The sequence below is a fragment of the Pagrus pagrus genome (genome assembly GCF_965226575.1).
Source record: "Pagrus pagrus genome assembly, chromosome: 14".
Lineage (NCBI taxonomy): Eukaryota > Metazoa > Chordata > Actinopteri > Spariformes > Sparidae > Pagrus > Pagrus pagrus.
Genome location: NC_140198.1, coordinates 1,794,027 through 1,815,539, shown reverse-complemented (window position 1 = coordinate 1,815,539; position 21,513 = coordinate 1,794,027). Strand labels below are relative to the sequence as shown.

The 21,513-nt window shown below is 43.2% G+C and overlaps 2 protein-coding genes across 3 annotated transcripts; one reads left to right on the top strand and one right to left on the bottom strand.

The window, feature by feature from the left end:
- The first annotated feature begins 1,331 nt into the window (after positions 1 to 1,331).
- Positions 1,332 to 12,392, top strand: trappc14 (trafficking protein particle complex subunit 14). Of its 2 annotated transcripts, none has more exons than XM_084373828.1 (13): positions 1,332 to 1,578; positions 3,639 to 3,979; positions 4,608 to 4,703; positions 4,835 to 4,964; positions 5,707 to 5,793; positions 7,000 to 7,120; positions 7,213 to 7,360; positions 7,525 to 7,607; positions 7,953 to 8,104; positions 8,792 to 8,928; positions 9,079 to 9,157; positions 9,831 to 9,945; positions 10,340 to 12,392. In XM_084373828.1, exons 1-13 carry the CDS (start codon positions 1,386 to 1,388, stop codon positions 10,494 to 10,496), a joined length of 1,839 nt encoding a protein of 612 aa, XP_084229954.1. In that variant the 5' UTR covers positions 1,332 to 1,385; the 3' UTR covers positions 10,497 to 12,392. The 2 variants fall into 2 exon arrangements, with proteins under 2 accessions (XP_084229954.1, XP_084229953.1); XM_084373827.1 differs by having other exon boundaries at positions 3,636 to 3,979.
- A 394-nt stretch (positions 12,393 to 12,786) lies between these two features.
- LOC311269340 (polyunsaturated fatty acid lipoxygenase ALOX15B) lies at positions 12,787 to 20,369 on the bottom strand. Its single transcript, XM_084373424.1, has 15 exons — positions 20,286 to 20,369; positions 18,141 to 18,321; positions 17,651 to 17,906; positions 17,343 to 17,424; positions 17,089 to 17,178; positions 16,889 to 17,004; positions 16,537 to 16,709; positions 16,305 to 16,448; positions 15,893 to 16,096; positions 15,484 to 15,570; positions 15,234 to 15,403; positions 14,461 to 14,576; positions 13,728 to 13,828; positions 13,406 to 13,576; positions 12,787 to 13,237 (listed from the first exon to the last, which is right to left on the bottom strand). The coding sequence occupies exons 2-15, from the start codon at positions 18,294 to 18,296 to the stop codon at positions 13,058 to 13,060; spliced, it is 2,046 nt and encodes a 681-aa protein (XP_084229550.1). The 5' UTR covers positions 18,297 to 18,321; positions 20,286 to 20,369; the 3' UTR covers positions 12,787 to 13,057.
- Between the last annotated feature and the right edge of the window lie 1,144 nt (positions 20,370 to 21,513).

The window sequence follows — 21,513 nt, the reverse complement described above, 5'->3', positions numbered from 1 at the left end:
AATATGATAAATCAAAACCCTAAAAATGTATAAAAGTTTCTACAATAGAAATCGTTTTTGCGTTTTCAAATTAAAAATTACTGTTATTTAAATTAAATACATTTTCTCATCCCAACATTTCGTATTTTATTTTGGTACAAGGAAGTGTTAGTTTAATAACAGTGTTGTAAACGTCATAATAATAATAGTGATGATAATAATAATCTGATTATCGACTTGGACGATTATCAGTTCCAATATTCAGCTTTTTTTTTTTCTTTTTTGATCATCTGAATCTGTATTTATGGGACTGAAACCATTAAAATCAGAAAGGTTTTGTTGTCCTCAGTCTTAAAGGGCTGCCATATTTTTTGCAAACCACCAGATGTCACTGTGCTCACTGAGTTTGAAGTCCGCGAGATATAAATCTTTTAATTTTATTTATTTATTTTTGGCAAAACCAATGAACCAACCACAGGAAGGCCCAGATGCTTCGTCCACCCATCACTACATGCAGTGGAGGATGAAGGACCAAAAAGGCAGACTCGAGTAAAAGTACAGATATCTTACCTGAAAATGATTTTATTGGAAGTTAAAGTCCCCAATTAGAATATTACTTGAGTAAATGTTACTTGCTACACTTAAAACGAGGTAATTTTCTGATATTAAATGTATTAAGCATTGAAGTAATGTTGTGAAGCAGAACTTTTAAGCAAACCACTTTAGAATTAAACTTTTTAATGTTTTTCTTAATTAATTAAATAAATATTATAGTTACTGAAACATGCCTGTAGTTCAACTTATCAGTTAATTTATTAAAAAATTGTTGTTATTAAATTACTTCCCTATATAATGATAGACAAATCATGAAAAGTCAGATAATTATGATACAATGAAATACAATTTAAATGAGTTACAGAACAGTTGTTCTGCTGGTTTTTCCTCCGTTTTTGCCCCCATTGATTTAAACCTGTTGGAGGTCTTCTGTAAGATTTAATTTCATTTGATGTTTCGGTGATTTTGGAACATTTTGTGTAAACTAAATAAGTAACATTAATCAGTTTTACAATGATTAAAACAAGTAATATTATTTTTAGAATAAACAACATGAAGCAAAGTCTTTAATCAAGCCTCAGCTATTTTATAAATCATCATGTTTTCGTCACGTTTATTCAGGCCTATTCATTTTTACCTTGGCATTATAATGTCTTTTAAGCTGTGATGCTTGTTTTGGCCACTACGGGGCGCGCTGTGCTAATTGTTCCGTATCTCTGTAAGCGACACAATGACCGTGCTTTTACTGTGAAAGCGTTAAGCGGAAGTGTGTGTTCCATTGTCCGTGCCTGTGTGTGTGTGCGTTGACTCTGGTCCTGCTCGAGCTCGCGCAGCCTCCTCCGGTTGTCGCCATGGTGCAGATGATGGAGTCGCAGTGCGAGTATTTCATGTATTTCCCGGCGGTGCCCATCACGGACCTGTCGGACCCGGCCCGCTACCGCACTCTGCCCCGCCGGAGTCACCTCTACCTGGGCGAGACGGTCCGCTTCCTCCTGGTGCTGCGCTGCAGAGACGGAGGGGCGACGCCGACCGAGCACGGCCCCGGTAAGGAAGCGAGGAGCCGGGGGGAGGGACACAGACCCGACCGGCTCCTGATGAGGGGGAGGACAGAGAAACCATTTTTATTTACATTTCCGTGTCTTTCAATATTCATACAGGAAGTGTCCTGTGATGTTGCTGCGGGGACTCGCAGGGTGCGCCCTCACAAAACATCACTGTCACTATATGTTTTCTAAAAGGTGAATTCAAGGCGAAGCAATGATGTTTAACATGGAGGAGAACCTGCAGGAGAGAGAATTCACCCAGATCCATAACACAATAACACAATAACACAATGACACAATGACACAATAACACAATAACTGGCCACTTGACATGATCAATCTGAGGGGTCCACTGATGTGTCCTTTTCAGAGCCAACACCGATTATTAGAAATCAAGGACACTGATAACTGACATTCATCAGCAGTGAAAATGAAAAGTTAGTTTTAATCATTTAGTTACTAGTTACTTTGCAGAATCTGATTATTCAGCGTTTCTAATCAGATGTTGTTGTGGGCCGGACCCTGACCCATTAGATCTGTTTATTTGATCTGCAGTCTGACAGAAAATCACAGATACAATGATAAAAAAACAATGCCGAACATCGGCCCTGATGATTATAACTCTAATGTGCCTTTTGACCCATGACTCCCAATAATAATTATAATGCACAACATGGCAGAACAACTCAAACTGATGTATTTACAGGAAAACTACAAATCATAGTCTCAAAGTCGAGAATAACCAGTGACGGAAAGTAACCAACTACAATTTACTCAAATACTGACCTTGTGTACAATTTGGAGGTACTTGTAATTAGTATTTCCATTTTCTGCTGCTCACTTTAGCAGGCAAATTCAGATTATTCAGTGCTGATCAGCTGTTACTCATCAGATAGTGTTAGCGTGATGACCACTAACAGAGAGAGGATGCTGCATCAGAGCCAAAGAAGGAGAATTTTATTTTATCGGCAGTCAGACAATAATAATCATAAAAATGCTGAATATCGGCCCTGATAATCGGTCCACCCCAAATACACCACATACAATCAGAAATAAACACCGATAACTAACATAAGATCCTTTATGATCTTTGAAGAAGAGATTCATACTAAAACAAACAATGCAGGTTACCAACAAAGACTCGACAGCCAGACTGACTCGGTCCTGCAGGTTAAAGGAAACGTGTGACAGAGCAGCTGTTTTATGTCAGTGTGGAAATATCAATAAATATTGACGAAGGAACAAAGATCAGAAGAATTCAGTGTTTTCATGAATGTATTCACTGATCACTGAGGCGTCATTAAGAATGTATACCTCAGTAAACAGCAGAACATCACAGGTTACAGATCAGCACAAAAACAACAATATTAACATTTGTTTGTGTTCGTTTTGGCAGTTAATAAAACATTTATGATGAAAACACGTCATATTTTTCATCTGGTGTGTATACAAACAGGACTGTGCATACTTTCTCTGTGAAATGTGTTGTTTAACCTGCTGATCTCACTGTGAATCAGTCAGAACTATGTTGTCTTTGGTTGCTTCCAGTGTTTTGTGGCAGGCTGGTGTCAAAAGGAATCTTCTATTGTGAAAATAAATATCATATTTTTGTCTGATATGTATCAAAAAGAGAAGATTCTCCATGAAATAATGATAAAGAGATGTTTGTACGGTACATTATCGCAACAGTGGTTTGTATATCTGCCTTCCTGAGCCCACCAGCTTCCCATCATGTGTGTCAGATACAGACTAGCGCCACCTGGTGGTGTGGAGAATTATCTCCTCTCAGATTGTAGACAGGCTGTAGACGTTGTGTTGTGTTCATGTGCTGCTTTTTGGTCGATACACAGGCGACGTGAGGCGATGCAACACTCAGCCTTCGTCAGCACTGGTTCTTTGATGTGGGTTTGGTGTGTTTGGTGAATTATGGATCAAACCAGGAATAAAATCGATACAGAATGATGCACCAGAGACTTCTGGAGCGGACAGTCAGGGGTCAGCGATGTCGCCCATGACGATTCTCATAAGCTTGAATTTATGTGTGTGACCATTGTAAAGCAGGTGGCGATGATGCCGCTGCCGCCGGCTTTGGGACGGAGTCGGCCAGCAGCCGGGCGTGGAGGGAGCTGGCCGGCTCGCTGTGCGCCGTGGCCAGCGTGAGTCCAGGCGAGAGTAGCCGCCACAGAGGCAACCACCACCAGCATCACCACGACTACCAAAGCAGCGGGGACGAGGCCAACGAGGATGGCGAGGAGGACTACATCGCTGCAGCGGAGGCAGCCATCGCGGCGCTCGGAAGCAGGGTGGACTCCAGGTGTCGCAGCTTCAGGGACTGCAAGCCGCTGCTCATCCACAACTCATCTGGGACGGCGGCGAGGGAGTTCCGCAGGGCGCCTGTTCAGGTACTCCAACATTCAAGTCTGCGTTAACGGGCCAGCAACTGTTAAAGATGAAGTTGTGGGAGCACGGTGCTGATGATGGTCCTGAGCCTGTCGGTCAGCTGGTTCTGTGCTTCGGTCCAGACAGAAATATCTCAACAACTGTTAGTGAACTTTTTACATTCATGGTCATCTGAAGATGAATCCTTTCATTTTGATGACCTCCTGACTTGTCCTGTAGCGCCTCAGACAGGTCAGAGTTTTCCTTTAAATAATGAAAATCTCTTTTTGAACATTCATTGTCACCTGAGGATGAATCGTATGTTTTCAATGACCTCCTGACTCATTCTGAGTGCAGCCAGCAAGTCAGGGTTCAAACTTTATACAGTTTATACAGTGAAGTATCTGAGCATCTACCAGATGGATTGGCATCAAATTCGACAAACGATTCTTGTTCCTCTCAGGATAAATTGTAATAACTATTTAATAACTGATTTTTCATCTAGCGCCATCATCAGGTCAAATTTTAATTGCCTGAAAAATGAACCACATTCCTACTAGCAATAGCTGCATTTTGTCTCTGTCCTCCAGCTGCTGCTCAGTGAGAGTTTTTGTTGATGTTGATTTTTCCTCCATGTGTTCTCCACATCAGTCTCCGCTGGACGAGCCGGTGGTTTTGACGGATGAAGTGATCTTCCCCCTCACCGTCTCTCTGGACAAACTCCCCGTCAGCACCCTGAAAGTCAAGGTAAGGGGGACACCTGTCTGTCCGTCTCAGACTGGATGTATGATTTTCACATTTGGGACGGTTGGAGATATTTTTCTGGTCTCTCGCAGAGTTTGTTAAAGTCTGAAAGCTGATTGTTTGTGTGTATTCAGGTGATGGTCACAGTGTGGAAGAGGGAGGCGGAGAAAGCAGAGGTGCAGGAACTCGGCTACCTGAGCGTCCTGCAGCAACGAGAACCGACACACACCTTCAGACACGACCTGAACACCTTCAAAGCTCAGGGTACGGCTCACACACCGCTGTCCTTCTCCTCTTGTGACACAATCCATTTCCTAGCCCCTGACCTTCACCATGAGACCAAGTCTTAACACTCCTCTGAAGAAGAGGTCGAGGTGTAAATGCATACGACGTTAAAACATATCATGTAATTTGGTGGATATTCATTGAAAGATGACCGGAGGTGTCTGTGCTGCTTGTAGTACCAGCTGTAGTCACAAGGGAGCAGTATGCCGACAGGTAGAAATTAAACAGCTCATTAAATCCAGTCCAAGTCTTTCTGAAGGCCCCAAACATCAGTGAAGACACAGCAGATGTTCACATGAGACACAATGCTTAGTTTGGAGCACAACACAGAGAAGAAAAGCTAAGCAAAGCTGGAAAATTACATGAATTGGTGTAAAACACAGAATGTGGGAGAGCTGAAACAATTAATCAATTAATCAATTTACAGAAAACAGAAAAATTCAACTATTTTGATACTTAATTAATCGTTTTAGTAAAATCTTCAAGCGTTTTTTTTTCATGTTCTGGTTCCAGCTCCTCACACGAGACGACTTCCTGTTTGTCACATATTATTACACACTGAGTATCTTTGGACTTTTTGTTGCACAAAACAAGACACGTGAAGTCGTCATGACATTTTTTTCACAATTATTATAAAAACTAATCTGCAGACTGATTGATAACGAGTAGTGACAAACTCTTGAAGTGTATTTGACAAACCTCCGGCTCCTCCCGTCCACAGTGAGCACCACCCTGACCGTCCTGCCGCCGCCAACGGTCCGCTGTAAGCAGATGACCGTCTCTGGGAGGCACCTCGCCGTCCTCAAAGGTACGAGATCATCGATCTCTCTCATACGATTGGTCTCTCATCCAGCTGCAGCAGTAGAGTTGTACAGATACCAGCATCAGAAATGTCTCCTTTACTGCCTAAACTGCTGGATCAGGTGTTGGCGATCAGGTATCTATGCACTGATTCAATATCACGCTATTTATTAGCCCAGAAACATGAGCCGGGTGATCGTTTCTTTTTGACCTGTTTCAGTTATGACTGACGAGACTAAATCAAAAAAGAAAGTTATGTTAGTCATTCTCTGTTTCACCTGAGCCCGGCCTCACAACAGATCACATCCACACAGGCTCAGCAGTATACAGCTGTTCTGTGTCGGCTGATACTTAAGGTCAGGAATCCTAATTATTGGAAGGAAAGACAAAGGTATCAAAACATTTTGCTGTCACTGAAGTTAGTGCTGCAATACAAAAAAGTCCGATCTAAAATAATTTACTGCTCAAGAGTTTTTTAAAAATACCAAACTGAAAGTAAGAGATTAGAAAATATGTTTTGTAGAGACGTTCTGACTCCATTTCTTCCTTCCCGATACTGATTCAGATACCTTATTGGCCGATACAGAGCACCAATCAGACACCCGTGTGTTTAAAAACATACTGTATATACAGTTATCATGTTTTGGTATGGGTGTGATGTGATTGTTACATGAACAGAGAATGTTGCCGTCCATAAACTTTCACTATAACCTCGGTATTTTCTAGTCAGAAAGTAAAAACAGTAAAAAGTGTGTAACAGACAGACAGGTGTGCAGGACGCTGCTGGGAAAAGAAGGCTTTAGCTTCAGGGCGAATTAATGATTTGGTATCAGAGCCGTGCACAGACTTGCAGACTAGATGTAGATCATTTGGTACAATGATGTTCTGTTTGTCTCCTATGAGCCACCGTACCTTCAGCTTCTTGTGCAGATGGGCAACTCAATTTGTACGTTCACACAGTGCAGTCAGGCTGTGAAACTCACAGGATCGCCTGTGTTTGTACCGTACTGTAACGAACCAGTGAAACGTGACTCATCAGTGTGATCTCTGACTGATTTCTACACCAGCCGACACCTGACCCAGAATTTAAGGCAGAATTACTGGAACGTGTAACTGAACAACAACCGAGTATTTTGCTCCGGTGGTTTGAACAGTTTGGTCTCTTTCAAAACGCAAACAAACACAATACAAACCTCGTGTCTCCTCCTGTCAGTGCTGAACGAGTCGTCTCAGGAGGAGGTGAGTATCCGGGATGTTCGGATTCTACCAAACCTCAACGCCTCCTACCTTCCCATGATGCCAGACGGCTCCGTGCTGCTGGTGGACAACGTGTGGTACGTTCAGAAACGTGTGTTCATGTTTTACGCTTCTGTCAGTCGGTCTTCGATCTGACGGTGCTCACACTGCTTCCTGTCCTGCTGCGCAGCCACCAGTCGGGCGAGGTCGGCATGGCGTCTTTCTGCAGAGTGGACAGCCTGGCCGGCCGCCTTCCCAGCATGCTCAGCGCTTTGGAGGAGCACGACTTCCTGTTCCAGCTGCACCTCAACGACATGCCGCAAGACGACTCCAACGAGGTTCGGACATGTTTGTGTGCTTTACATGTGATCTGTTATGTTGTTTTCTATAAGTGATTTTATTTAGTTGTTATCAGTCACTCTGCCCGAGCCCGTCTTTGTCAGGACACTCTTGAAAAGGAGATTTTTATTCTTAGTCAGACTTTCCAAAATCTAATCTTTAGGGGCTGGAGGTTCCCCTGGTCGCTGTGCTGCAGTGGTCAACTCCCAAGATGCCTTTCACCAACTGTATCTACACACACTACAGGTCAGGACATCTGTGCAGCACTACAGCACTTCATCATGACGACAAATATTTAACCAATGTGCAATTACAACATTCAACTTATTTTATGATTAATCGTGTCTGGAGACAGAAAGAGGAAACTTAATATTATTATATTCAAGCTGTGATACAGGTTGATTTTCTTAATGCATTAAGTGCAGTCAGACATATTGTAGGTGAAGTGTGACACAATGAACTCCTTCTGTTTGAGATTAAACACACCTCAAGGTGTTAAATATACCTGACCCTAATATAGTTGGGACGATCCTCTGCTACGTGATATTAGCAGGAACGTGTCCTGACTGTCGTCCCCCCCCCCCCTCCCAGGTTGCCGAGTATCCGTCTGGACCAACCGCGGTTCGTCATGACGGCGAGCTGTCCGAGCACCGTCAGGGTGAAGGAGCACTTCAAGGTCAAATATGTTCTGCTCAACAACCTGCAGGACTTCCTCGCTGTCCGGCTCGTCTGGACTCCAGAGGGTCAGTGTGTGTGTGTGTGTGTGTGTGGACCAGTCTGTTCTTGACCTTGACTGTAACACACACCGGTCACGTCACAGAGCAGATGTTGAGGCTGATTAATTCAGTTACCCGACCTTTTGAAACTGTTTATACTTTGACATGTGAAGACAAACCGTCGTGTGTCGTCTGTTCGTCTCATTATTCTGTTCTTCTTCTGAATCCACCAAAGATTTAAAAAAAGTCGTTTGTTTCCCATCTTCTGCTTGAAAAGAAACAATCTAATAAATCAGGAAACCAAAACAAAATAAGAGCTCAAATTTTTGTTGTTTTTTATTTTTATATATTTTAATTCTTTATTTGATTTGATTGAGTTTGACTTGTTTATTCGACACCTTTTGAAACGAGTTCGACCATATTAACCAACAAGTTTCAGGAAACGCTCGGCCCACTTCCTCCGAGTCTACTGACACAAATGAGTGAACATTAACAAACCACAGACTCCAGATCGTTTCTCATCATTGATCAACAGACACAACCAGAATGTTTTTTAACAGTTTGTTGTTGTAGAAATCATCACAACAAGAACAAACTTTTATAATCTTTTGGTTGATAAAACAACAACAAAAACAAATACTTATTTTCCGGTGATCAGATTGACTGATTGACAAATATATATTTGTGTGTGTGTGTGTGTGTGTGTGTGTCCAGGTCGTGGTCAGGGCGAGGACACGACGCTGGCGGCCGTCGTCTGTCACACTCCTCTCAGTAACCTCGGCCACTGTCGGAAAGGAAGCACTCTGTCGTTCAGCGTCGCCTTCCAGATCCTCAAACCGGGACTGTACGAGGTACGACGGGTCCAACGGGTCCAGTTAACTCATGAAGCCGACGGGCCGCGCTGTTTGTTTAGTGTATCTATTTGTAATATGGATATACAGAGGCGTATACGATCAGTGTAATCTCTCTGTCTGTCTCTCTGTCTGTCTCTGTCTCTTCAGCTGAGTCAACACATGAAGCTGAAGCTTCAGTTCACAGCGTCGGTGTCCAACCCTCCTCCTGACGCTCGGCCGCTGTCACGTGAGAACAAACCTTCACTTTGCTTCTGCTGTTGTTTTTCATTTTAATCGTAGGTGATAGGTTAGTAGAAAGACAAACAGTCGATGCTATCTGTTGAATTTATGAGATAACAGATCAATATTGGCATCAGCTGAAATGTTTGAGGTCATTTACATTATATACACTGTTTCAGTTCATTGCTGGTCTTAGCCGCTCAGATGAACCTCACAGCGGTGCCTGGTGAAGGTGGAAAACAAATACGATCTCAAAGGTTCTCCATTAAATCCTCAGCCAACCTGATCCTCGTGAAAACCAGTCCGAGCTCCGCAGGAACTCAAGTTTTCTTCCACTTTAAGAAGAGTTTGGTTCATTTAAAAGGACTTAATGTGGAAACAACCTGAGGAAACCAGGTGAATGCTGATGTCTAACGCTTCAGATGTCTCCTCTGCTTCAGAGGACGTGATCGACACATTAGTGGGACAGTAACTGAGAAATATGTGGACGTGTGCCCGAACGACACAATCATGAATATTATAGCAATGACATTTCCAGAGACACCAAAAAGCAGGATTCATGTTGGTGCAGCGTGTTTAAAACGAAGTGCCGCTGACAGTAAACTTCATACGTCTTCAGTACGATGAGAGCAGACGTGACAGTCGGTCTGTGGTGAACGTGTCTCGTTGTCTCCTCGCAGGTAAAAACAGTCCGTCCAGCCCGGCGGTTCGAGACCTGCTGGACCGACACCAGGCCAGTCTGGGTCGATCTCAGTCCTTCTCCCACCAGCAGCCGTCTCGATCCCACATCATGAGGTACGACACACGTCCACTTCAGTTACATCCTACATCACTGTTTAATTATAGTAGTTTACATTTTAAATGATTTTAATCGTTATTGTGAGTGAAACATTTAGATTTTTACTCGACTACATTCATCTGACAGCTTTAGTTACTTTACAAATGAAGAGTTTAACGCACAGAACATGTGAAGTTTATAATTCTTGATGTTTTCTTGATTTATTATTGTCACTTGACAGAAAATGAACTACTTTAATCATGTTTGCAGCTTCACAACATTTATAAATTATCATGTGTCCTAAAAAAAACGTTGTTGTTGATTTCAAGTTTAGCATCAAAGGTGTTACACCTTCATCACAAGTGTGTGTGTGTGTGTGTGTGTGTGTGTGTGTGTGTGTGTGTGTGTCAGGACGGGCAGTGCCATGGAGCGGCGGGCCATCACTCCTCCCGTCGGCTCTCCGGTCGGTCGGCCTCTTTATTTGCCGCCGCAGGACAAAACTCTGCTGTCGCTGGACAAGATCGCCAAGAGGGAGTGTAAAGTCCTGGTGGTGGACCCCGCCAGCTAGGGGGCAAGGAGGGAGGGAAGGAAGAGATGAAAGGACAGGGACACAGTGAGGAGAGACCTCGACAGAAGAAAATAGATTTTTTTATTTTGAAAATCGGAGGACTTGAAACTTCAGCTTCTTTAACCGTCCTGAAGCGTCGGAGAGGCCGGAGCACGAAGACGCTTCAAGTGAAACATTTAATGTGACGTATTATCACGTTTCTGTGTTATTTAACGGGACGCTCGAGGTGAAAGGACAAACGTTTGTTTTAAATGCTGAATTCAGCTTTTCTTTCAGTGTTATCAGACTGGTTTCAACATGTTTTAAAGGAGCAATCTGTGAAATATGGCCAGAATTTTAGTTTAAGACATTCATCAGGGTGTGACGTGTCAGAGACGTCTATATGCGGTGTTCAGGAGATGTCTGCTGGAGTTAGCATGCTAACCGGCTAGCCTTGACTCGTCTTGACTCCTAATACCACTTTATTTTATTATCTGAAAGCACGTTTAGTTTGTAAATGTAAGAAACGAACAAAATAAACTCACAAAATGTCGAAAACTTTAACAACAGTACACCGTTACCATCGAATTCTGGCCGTATTCTACGAATGACACCTTTAATATGATCTGATATAATCTCATGTTTCACAGTCTGACCTGTTTACATTAAAGGAGCAGTATGTAAGAATTCAAGCTGAAAACGAATCTGCAGAATGTGAATAAACGACAGTTTTGATGTCTGTGTGTTGTGCTGCAGAGATGTCTGCTGGAGTTAGCATGCTAACCAGCTAGCCCCGGCCCGTTTCACTCCAAAGCCCCTGTGCTAGCTGTGTGAACGCTAACACTCCCTGGGCCAGTCTTAACCGCTAGCTACACGGCTAACTGAGCCAACTAGCAAAGGGCAGCTACAGTTAGCGGTTACTCTGATGATATGCTGCCCCCTACTGGTTTGAATTCGACAGGTGGCTAATTCTTACATATTGCACAGTTCTCTCCAGACTGAAACATCTCAACAACTATTGGACGGATTATCATGAACGTCTTCATATTTATTAATAACAGCTACATAATGTTGTTCTCCATCTCAAGCTACAATTGTTAGCTGTTTGAGCTAATGCTAATGTTAGCATCACTGGCAACGAGTCTGGTTTTAAAACATTTTTATTCATCTGAGTTAATTCTCCATTTGAGTCATTTTACTTTTGTTGAAAGAACCGCTGCTGTATTATAATGACGGTCGTTGTGTTGCCTTCAGGATGCAGAAACTCCCGACAGACAAACACAGAGCTGAAGTCACGTCTGCAGACGGACCTCATGGGAATAAATATGTACAGCAGTCAGTTTTTAACTGTGTCATGAATCACACACTTGATGTTTGTCAGTTTAAAGGATAATTATTCAAGTCAATAAAGTGTCAGTTCGATGTTTTAAAGTCAAACCTCATGTAGTTTTGTGTTAAAGCGCTCAGTGAACTACATCATCTCATCAGTACCAGAACCAACACCAACATGGAGCCAACTGGGCTCAGGAAAGGTCCTAAAAAAGATGAACATTACAAGAAATCTGCTCATATTGACAACTGCAGTTCTGTGAAAAGAGCTGGTTCTGGTTCAGTTCTGTGAGCTGCTGATGTACAGGAGCATCTCTACAGTGTTTCAGTCAGGAGACGACGTCACTAACGAGGCTGTCGGCTGTGTCGTCTTTATGATGACATCACAGTCTGATGTTTCATTAGTTTGATGACAAACTGACGCTTTATTGACTCCAAACATCGTATGTGTGATCAGTGACAGGATCAATAAGTTATTTGTTTCTCTAACAAAAGGTCCCGTGGTGACTTTGGCTCTCTGTACACTGCATGTAAGAATTCAATGTATTTAAGTAAAATAATAATAACAATAAATGTAATTTAAAGTTCTGCTCTGTATGTTTGAATCATTCTGCAGTTTATAAAGATTTAAACTTGTTTCACAGCTGATTGTTTCTCACAAATCACAGATAAATGTGACGACTTCACTGTCACACGTCTCTGATGTGTTAAAATGTCATCAGACACATGAATCAGTCTCCTGTGGTTTCATTATGACGTGGTAGATTATTAAAACATCCTTTTTTCTCCTGTAAATCAGCTTCAAAAAGCTCTAAAAGCTGCGGCCGCCTTGATTTCACAAGATCATCGTCCACATGGCGTCAGAACAAGGATCGAGGAGGACACAAATCTACCCAGCATGCATTGTGCAGCAGTTCAGATTTGCATGCGTGAACTGGAACAACCAGTTTGTTGAGTTTGTTCATATAAAAGCACATTTACTACAAATTATTTTATTTCATATCATTTCTGAAGAAGGCTGCAGTGTTTCACAGGTTTGATGGTGTTTTGTTAAAAATTAAAGGGAAGATGAAACAGAAATGAACAAAACCACTCAGATATGTTTGATTTTACATCAATAATATAAAATCATTGTTGAAGGTTTGATGATTAAAAACTGTCCTGAAGAAAAGCTGTGAACATCAGAATGAAGCTGAGTCGTCAGGAACATGAATACAACAATCACACGGCTGTGGACGCTCTGCTGACGTGGTTTAAATGGCCACGCTGTTCTCGATGCAGTCCGGACTGAGGTACGGATACGGCAGCTCTAATTGGCTGTTACGCTCTGTGATGTCATCAGAAATGGCCTTGAGTTCAGTCTGCACGGCCTCCACCAGCCTGCGGTGGGCGTCGTCTCTGAAAATGGCCTCGCTGTAGTGACACAGAGGAACCTGCAGGGGGAGACAGAGAGAGTCGGACGTTAGTCTTTTATATTGAACCTTTAGACGACTTAAGTAAAGTAAAGTACTTAAATAAATGTACTTAGTTACATGAGAACGAGGTGTGTGTGTGTGTGTGTGTGTGTGTGTGTGTGTGTGTGTGTGTGGGCGGAGCCTCACAAAGTTGGTGGCGGGCTGCGACAGCAGAGCCAGCATCGTCAGGACACGACAGGTCAAGTTCACGTCCGGCAGGAAGGACACGATGTCGTCCTCCGTCACCGCGCCTTTGACCTGCGGAGGAGGACGCGACATGGAGGCCGGACAGTTCGGCATCCAGAGACTGAAATCCAACTGGAGGACAGACAGAGAGAGAGAGACAGACAGAGAGAGAGACCACCATGTTTCTACAGAAGCCCAGAGAGGACAAACCAAACACTGACTCTAGACAAACGATGACATCAGGACAAATCAAGATGGCGGTGGCGTCCTGCAGGTGACTCACCTGAGAGAAGTTGACCGCAGCGTGAAGCGCTGAACAGGAGAAGATGATCATGGTGACGAACTTTGACACTTCAGCTCTGGTCTGAAAGGACGGGGGGAAACCTGAGGACAGACCGTCTCCATGACAACAGGAAGGGACCAAGTACATCCTCTGAAATACTGTACTTAAGTACAATTCTGAGGTACTTTTACTTTACCTGAGTATTTCCATTTTCTGCTACTTTATACTTCCACTCCACTACATTTATGTGATTACTTTAGTTACTAGTTACTTTACAGATTACAGTTTTCCTCCCCCTACTGTCCAATAAAAAACATGTATCTTGAATTTTGCTTTCATGAAATGTAACTAAGTATATTTACTTATTTACTACTTTTACTTGAGTATTTCCATTATATCAGTAATGTACTTCTACTCCACTACATCTCAGAAGTAAATATTGTACTTTTTACTCTACATTGATGTGACACTTTTATTTACTCGTTACTTTTCAGATTTTTTTTCATCCCCTCCCCGCCCTGTCTGTCTGCTGCTTCATACTTCCACTACATTTATGTGATAACTTAAGTTACTAGTTACCTTACAGATTACATGCTGCATTAGAGCCAAAGTAGCACATCAATTAATTTATTTCTACAGATGGAAAAAAAACACTGATGAATAAATACTCAATACAATTGTGCTCACACACCCACACACACACACACACACACACACACACACACACACACACCTGAGTCGTGTGTGAATCCGTGTGTGTTGATGTCGGTGATCCAGTGTTGAAGCTCAGAGTCGTCCTGCACGTCATCGTCTCCTCTGTAATACAGATCCACCCAGCTGACCACGAACCTGACACACACACACACACACACACACACACACACATTGATTCGTGGAGACTCCCCTCACCTCAGTGACAAACTTTCCATCTGATCAACAACTGAAAACATGTCTGGAGGTTCATTCTGACGAGTTTCACGGTGAAACAACATATTACGTGAGCTGACGTCAGCATTCGGCCGCTGTCTAGCTTTGATTACATCCTGTGTGTTTCACTGCCAGATTTAGACAAATGTCTCAGATATGTGCTGATATTTCATGCCTATCATCCATTAACTGGAATGTGGCTGAATGCTAATGTTAGCTGTTATCTAATGGATGCTAACCTGTTGTTTCACCTTGAGATACGCTCTGATGTCTCTTGTCTTTAGTGCTGATCAATCAGGAAGCCGTGAAATGAAAACAGTTTGTCAGATTCTCAACGTTTATGAGACACAATTTGAGCTTCCCACCCTAAAAGTGACGTCAGAGGAAAAGGGCCCGAAAGTAGCTTCTGTCAGGACACACACCGACAAACACACACATTTGTGTTTCCATCATTTAGACTAACATACAATTCCTGGAGACGTTGGAGACGTTTCCTGTAACGTTAAACCAACCTTCTAACAACCCTGATTACACCAAGCGGTCACACGATGGCGGTGATCAGCGTGGCGGCATGTTTACCTGTGCAGAGCGTCCCAGACTCTCAGAGCGTCCTGAGCATAGAGGCTCTGAGGCAGCCTGTCCAACCCTCGGTCCAGCAGGTCTTCAGGGACACACAGAGATCGGTAATAAATCCTCTGAGACGCCCGGGAGAGAAGAACAGGAAGCGCCTGCAGACCACAGCCACACGCCTGAAGAGAGGAGAGAACAGATCACTGACCTGTGATCAGTTTGAATATGTTTAATACTTCTGTCACAGCTGATCACAAACCTTATCAAACACACCGCCTGCAGCCAGCAGAGACGCTCGGGCCTTTAGGTTGATCTGGAGTGAAGTCCGGACGTGAGGCATCAGCAGCTGTCAACAGAAACACCGAGTCTGTTTTCACTTCAGGTTAATGTTCGATCTGATTCAGTGAGTTCAATGTAAAGAGTCACACCTAATGTAAAGTCTGCGACTAAACTTAAAGGGAAACTCCACCAGTTTTCCACATTAAAGTGTGTTTACAGGTGTTGGAAAGTCGTATGCTGCATGTCATCTGATAAACTGCCTCCAGTGATGTCACTTAGCGGCTACGTTGCATTGTGGGTAATGTAGGCGGCAGGTTTTTGTCTATCATTGATCTCCTTTCATCGCCTCTTTGACTCTCAGAACATGAAGCTGGTGTGAGCTTGTGGACCTGGTGCAGCGGGTGCAGCTCGGGCAGCTGTCTCAGCGTGGCCACGCAGCTCAGCTCGCCCATCATGTGAGTCCTCAGGTAGTGGGAGGCCAACTGGTGACAGTGGAAGTCGGAGCTGTGGACCCAAATCTTCGCCAGCAGCCAATCACAGCCGGCGTCAGAGGGCAGGAAGACCGGGTTCTGAGGACCGGGCGTCTGCTGCAACTAGAGGAGAAAATCATTGTTGACATTTGGGATAATGTGAAAACACAACTCGACAAAACACAGAACAAGGTTGTTTTTAGATATTTGAACAGGTATAATAATTATTACGTATTATACCTTTAAAACTTCTGAGTTTGAAAACATTAAAATCCAACTAAAGGTTCACATCTGTGATCTGTAAAAATCACCTGGAGCACCTGGAGCTCACCTGGATGGCGATGGGGAGCAGCTGTCCCTGCTGGTTCAGGTGCAGGAGGCACAGCGGGGCCGACAGGTACGTCTGCTTCCCGTTGATCACGTTGGCCGGGACGCCGTCCAAAACCTCGTAGTCCAACAGGTAAACAGTCCCCTTCTGTCGAATCAGAGAGCAGCGAGTGGAGCAGCTGAAATAAACGTCAAAACAATACGAACAGCTGGAGGTCAGGTAACAACACGCTCACCTGTAGCTCCTGCTCGAGGGAGGAGTCTTCAGGCAGGAAGGGGCGGAGCATGTCAGAGGTGACGGGCAGGTTTGGAGGCAGGAGGCGGGTCTGACGCAGCAGCAGAGGGTTGCAGCCGTTCAGACACTGGTAGCCGAAGTACCAATCGTCCGTCCAGTGAGCGTGAACGAACCCTGAGAGAGAAAACAGACACCTGAAATCACTCTGTATTGCATTGTGGGTAATGTAGGAAGCAGGGTTTTTTTAAAGGAAGAAGAATGGGTGGAATAAAAAGAGTGATGTCTGGTTCTGCTGTATCGAGTCCAACAGTGTTGTAGGAGAGCACTGACAGATCAGTGGACTGTTTTCTCACGGGCGACGTTGTTCTGGTGTCCGCTGTGGGAGAAAAACGTCTTCAGCTCGGTGAAACTCTTCCAGGCCTCCGCTCGACTGTCGAAGCCTCTCAGGTAGTGCAGGTTCGGAGCTGGACTGAAGACAAACAAACAAACATCTCTGTCATGTTTCTGTCCTGATCTCTGCTTCTGTCTTTAATCATTAAGTGTGTGTCTTCACCTCTTGTGTGTGTAGCTGAGGTTCGGCCCGAGTTCAGACACACTGTTCACGTCGAGACAGTGTGGAGCGCCATCCACGAACTGACGCCATCTGGAATAACAACATAGTTTGGACATGGTATGCTCAAAATTGGACAGGTGGACGGACAGACACGTACAGACAGTAGACAGCCGGCCGGCCTGGCTCAGAACTTTATTCTCTTGTAGACCCGGACATTTGTAACGGTACCTGTAGATGTCTGCTCGCTGGTTTACCTGATGAGCTTCTGTTGATGTTGCAGCTGTTTGAGTCGCTGCTGCTTCAGTTTCTCTTCTGTTTCGTCCTTCAGCAAACACACTGCAGAGGAATAAGGACTCAATGGAGACTTCACACGTTTGGATACACTGTCCCTTCATGAAGCTGTTTTTTAATTTGACTTAAATTTTTAAACTCACTAATTCTGTTTCTGAACAAAAAGGAATTCAAAGTGACATTTATAGAAAAAACAGTTTGAACTTTGCACAAACGTAAAGGTCCAGTGTGGAGGATCTCTTTCTTCTCAGCACTGATAAACTCATCTTACACTTTCCGCTCCGCAGCTCAACGTCGCCATCTGCTGTCCGCAGCCACCTGTCACACAGGAACACCAGAACCTCTGGACCCTCAGGTCCCGTCCCACCTCGCCCTCCCTCCTCTGCCCGGCTGTCTGCCACTTCACGGATCTCCACCCGGATGCAGTGCCAGTCCAGATTGGGGTATCCGGGCCGAGCCTCCAGACGCAGCCGGATCAGGACCAGACGACCCAGAGGCTCGCTGGCCCGGACCAGAACTGGACACACCTGTCAGGACAGAGGGCTGAGTTATGGAGCTGTCAGACGGTGAGGGGGAGTGAATACACGTGTTAGATATTAAGAAATGTTTCCCAAGTCATTACAGAACCTTAAAGCTAAATATTTTGGTTCAGTTATTGGTTCTGGATGATCCGTTTGAATGATTTGTTCAATATTATTTCATTTTAGAGACTTTGACTCGTCTCTGACGGCTCTGTTTGTGTAAAACCTGATGAAACTCACCGATCCAGGCAGGAGATGATGGTCGCCCTCGTTCACGCTGATAGGCGGAGTCTCCCCCTGTGAGCCAATCAGATTGAGCCACAGGCGGTTGTAGGTTCCACAGGTGGGACCAGGTGAGGTGTGGACAGTCACCTCAAACTCCTGACAGGAAGCCATGATGTCGGACGGGAAGGTGACGCAGCTGGAGAGGACAGACTGCAGGTTCAGTGACAGTCCAGTCAAAACTTTAGCCTTGTGGCCGTCGCCATCTTGTTTTCTTTAGGAAAAAGTGACCATATTTGGACAAGAGGATGGAGCTAACGAGGATATGCTGATGTAATCTGACTGAAAGCCCCCAGGTACACCCTGCTTTATCAACTATTTTACACTAAATGGGAACATAATTCATAAATGAACATCATGATGTGTTGGAGAAGATTTGAAACTAGAGATCGAGACCATGAAACCATCAGCAAACTGTTGACTGAGCTCATGAATCAAGTGAGAAGTAGCCTCATTTTCTCATAAGCTTACATTTGACATGATGTAAAAGTTTTCTTTTTCTTACATATTGCACCTTTAAAATTACATTCATAACTTGTATTTGAATGTAGTTCCTAATGTGAACTCTGCGACTGCTTGTGTGTTTTTATGCCTCTGCACACATCAGTGTCTGATATTAAACACTGAAGTATCAAAAGTCATTCTCTGGTGATAAATGAACTCACGTATGAAGAGTAAGTGAGTTATACATATATTTACACGTGTGTCTGATACTGTCTTACAGACAATCAGACTTCTTTTTCAGTCAGTGGGTCTTTGGATCAGTGGTACTGTGTGTGTGGATGTGGATATAATGACTCAGTGTTTGTGGTAGGTGGTGTTCTGGATTACATGATATAAATTATAGAGTTAAAATGACACCATGTTAAGTATCAGTATTGATATCAGTGCTTCAGGTCGTCTTTGTTGATTTTGTAGTAAAAACAAATGTTGTGGTGTCGCCTACTTCCAGAGAAACACAGCTGTCAGAAAGCACGTTTTCTGTTGCAGAGCTGAACGGGTTTGTTACCGCGGCAGCTGATTCACAGCTCATTTGTTTATGTCGCTGATATTTGACTTGGAAATGAGCGGCAGCGACTGTTAGCGTGGGCGTCGAGTGTGTCACATTACACATCTGTCAACCTGACAGAGAAACACTCATTCATCCTCCAGGTCACCTCCTTCTTTCATCGGCTCATGACGAGGAAACCTCCTGTTCTGTGTTTAAATTCAACACACAGCAGAGAAATCAATAAAGATATCTCAACAAAACATGAGAAGCTTTTTGTCCATTTTAGTTGTGATGGTAACAAAAGTAACAGTAACTGTTCAGAGAGCAGCTGATGAGTAAAGCTTTATTTCTCAGATGTTTCTGAGTGTTGGGAAAATCTGAATCTCCTTTAGAGAACAGCTCAATTTAAACCATAAACATTCATTTTTTTCCTTTTTATTGTTGGAAACTTTAATCTTCGTAGATTTTTGTGGACAAATTTCAGCCTCACGTGTTTCTTCGTCTGACTGAAAGACTGCAGGTTCAGATTCGTCTCTATTTTTCCTTTAGTTAAAGTTTTTTCTTCTGTCTGTTACAGACCATAAATAAAGCTGTGCTCAGGTCTCACCTGCCTTCAAACTGCGCTGGTTTTTCAGATTTGTGTTCAGTTCATGAATAAAATGCAAACAGCAACGTGAGGAGAAAACCTGTTTTCTGGTGACACCTGGTATCACTGTTTAACAGACTGTTTAAGATCTCAGATGTAGGTTCAATATTTTGGGGGACTGTTCAGGAGACGTCCCGATGAACTGATGTGTTTTCATCTGTCGGGTCAGGCTGCTGTGACCTTTGACCTTTCATCAGTGTCATCATCACTTCCAAAAATTATACTCAGCATTCAATGTTAGACTTCAATTAAAACATTATATGTACAGAAAATAACATTTACACATCATATTTAATATTCCAGTGACTGATGTAAGTTAAGTTGAACGTCATATTAAAGATGTAAGAAGGTAAAAGTAGGTACTTTAAGATTAGAGAGGAGTTTACAGAGGTTAAAGGTCACGATCAGGATTAAGTGGATTAATATAAACAGACAGACAGACAGACAGACAGACAGGTAAGCCTACCTGCAGTGCGACACCTCCTCTCTGTGCTGCTGATGTGTTGAATGGCGGCTGCAGGTTTGTGCACATCTCTCTCTCTTTTTAAGGCCCCGCCCACTGCAACACCTCCACTTCCTGCTGGTTGTACCTGAACACCTGAGTACATCCTGTCAGAGAGTTTCAGAATGAAACATAATTGAAAGGTGTGTTATTATTATTTAGGACGTTAACATTTAAACATGATGAGATCATATGATGCGTCGTCGTATTCTGGTCCTTTACTTCTGCCAACAGACAACGTTTTGCTTTAACGTGTCATTTTATTAAAGCTCTGTAGACGTATTATTTTTACAAAATGATTTATCGATGTAAAAATGTCATCAATACGACCTCAAGTAGAGAAATGTCAGCTTCATGTAGTTGAAGTACTGTCTGTACATTCATGTTAAAGCAACATTTACTGCTGTAGCTGCTCCAGGTGGCGCCAGTGAGCTAATTTAGTCCAGGTGCTGCATGAACTCAAGTCTGAAAATTGCAGTAAATTGAGTAAACGTATTGATTTGATTGATTGAAATATTTATTTTGAACGTGTTCATTTTTTTTCATAAACAAACAAACAAACAACTAAAGAGTATTGTATATGAAAACAGGCAATTCTAATGACATGTTTGAAAAGGAGTGTAAAGAAGTGTAAATGTATCTGATCCCGCCTCCTCTCCATTAATCTAATGATACCTACATTTTACAGCTACAACTGCATTAAAGTCGGTGTAGCCTTCATTTAGTGCCTCTATGACACTTTATTTATTTTTTTGTTAGTATATTTTAGGTTCATACATGTTTCTAGATATATAGACGTGTTTTATATATTTTAAGTAGCCTACAGAACGAACGTTAGTGGTAAGAGTAATGCATTATGTAAATAACAGTACAGTTAGTGTAAATACGTCAACTTAAGTCAGCTGGTTCTTCTCACTGGTTCATAGGCTGGTTTGAGGCCCTGCAGGGTCAGTTGGTTCCATAGTGTAGCGGTTATCACGTCTGCTTTACACGCAGAAGGTCCTGGGTTCGAGCCCCAGTGGAACCAGTTCTTTTTAACAATCTCGATCTTTATTTTTCACGAAGGATCAAAAGTGTTCGTTACATTTTGTCAGAATAATAACGGCCTGACTGTGACGAGCAGGTGGGAATTTCAGCCCACCTACAATACAAAAAGAAATATCAGAATATCATTTTCACCATTAAACGAGAA

Excerpts from the sequence above, each read along its gene's own strand:
- trappc14 (XM_084373827.1), top strand. The coding sequence starts at position 1,386 with ATGGTGCAGATGATGGAGTCGCAGTGCGAGTATTTCATGTATTTCCCG. Across the intron at positions 7,608-7,952 it reads TGTATCTACACACACTACAG|GTTGCCGAGTATCCGTCTGG; the intron begins GTCAGGACATCT and ends CCCCCCTCCCAG. Across the intron at positions 8,105-8,791 it reads GCTCGTCTGGACTCCAGAGG|GTCGTGGTCAGGGCGAGGAC; the intron begins GTCAGTGTGTGT and ends GTGTGTGTCCAG.
- LOC311269340 (XM_084373424.1), bottom strand. The coding sequence starts at position 18,296 with ATGGCTTCCTGTCAGGAGTTTGAGGTGACTGTCCACACCTCACCTGGT. Across the intron at positions 17,425-17,650 it reads TGAGCTGCGGAGCGGAAAGT|TGTGTTTGCTGAAGGACGAA; the intron begins GTAAGATGAGTT and ends ATTCCTCTGCAG. Across the intron at positions 16,710-16,888 it reads ACACCAGAACAACGTCGCCC|GGTTCGTTCACGCTCACTGG; the intron begins GTGAGAAAACAG and ends TTTCTCTCTCAG.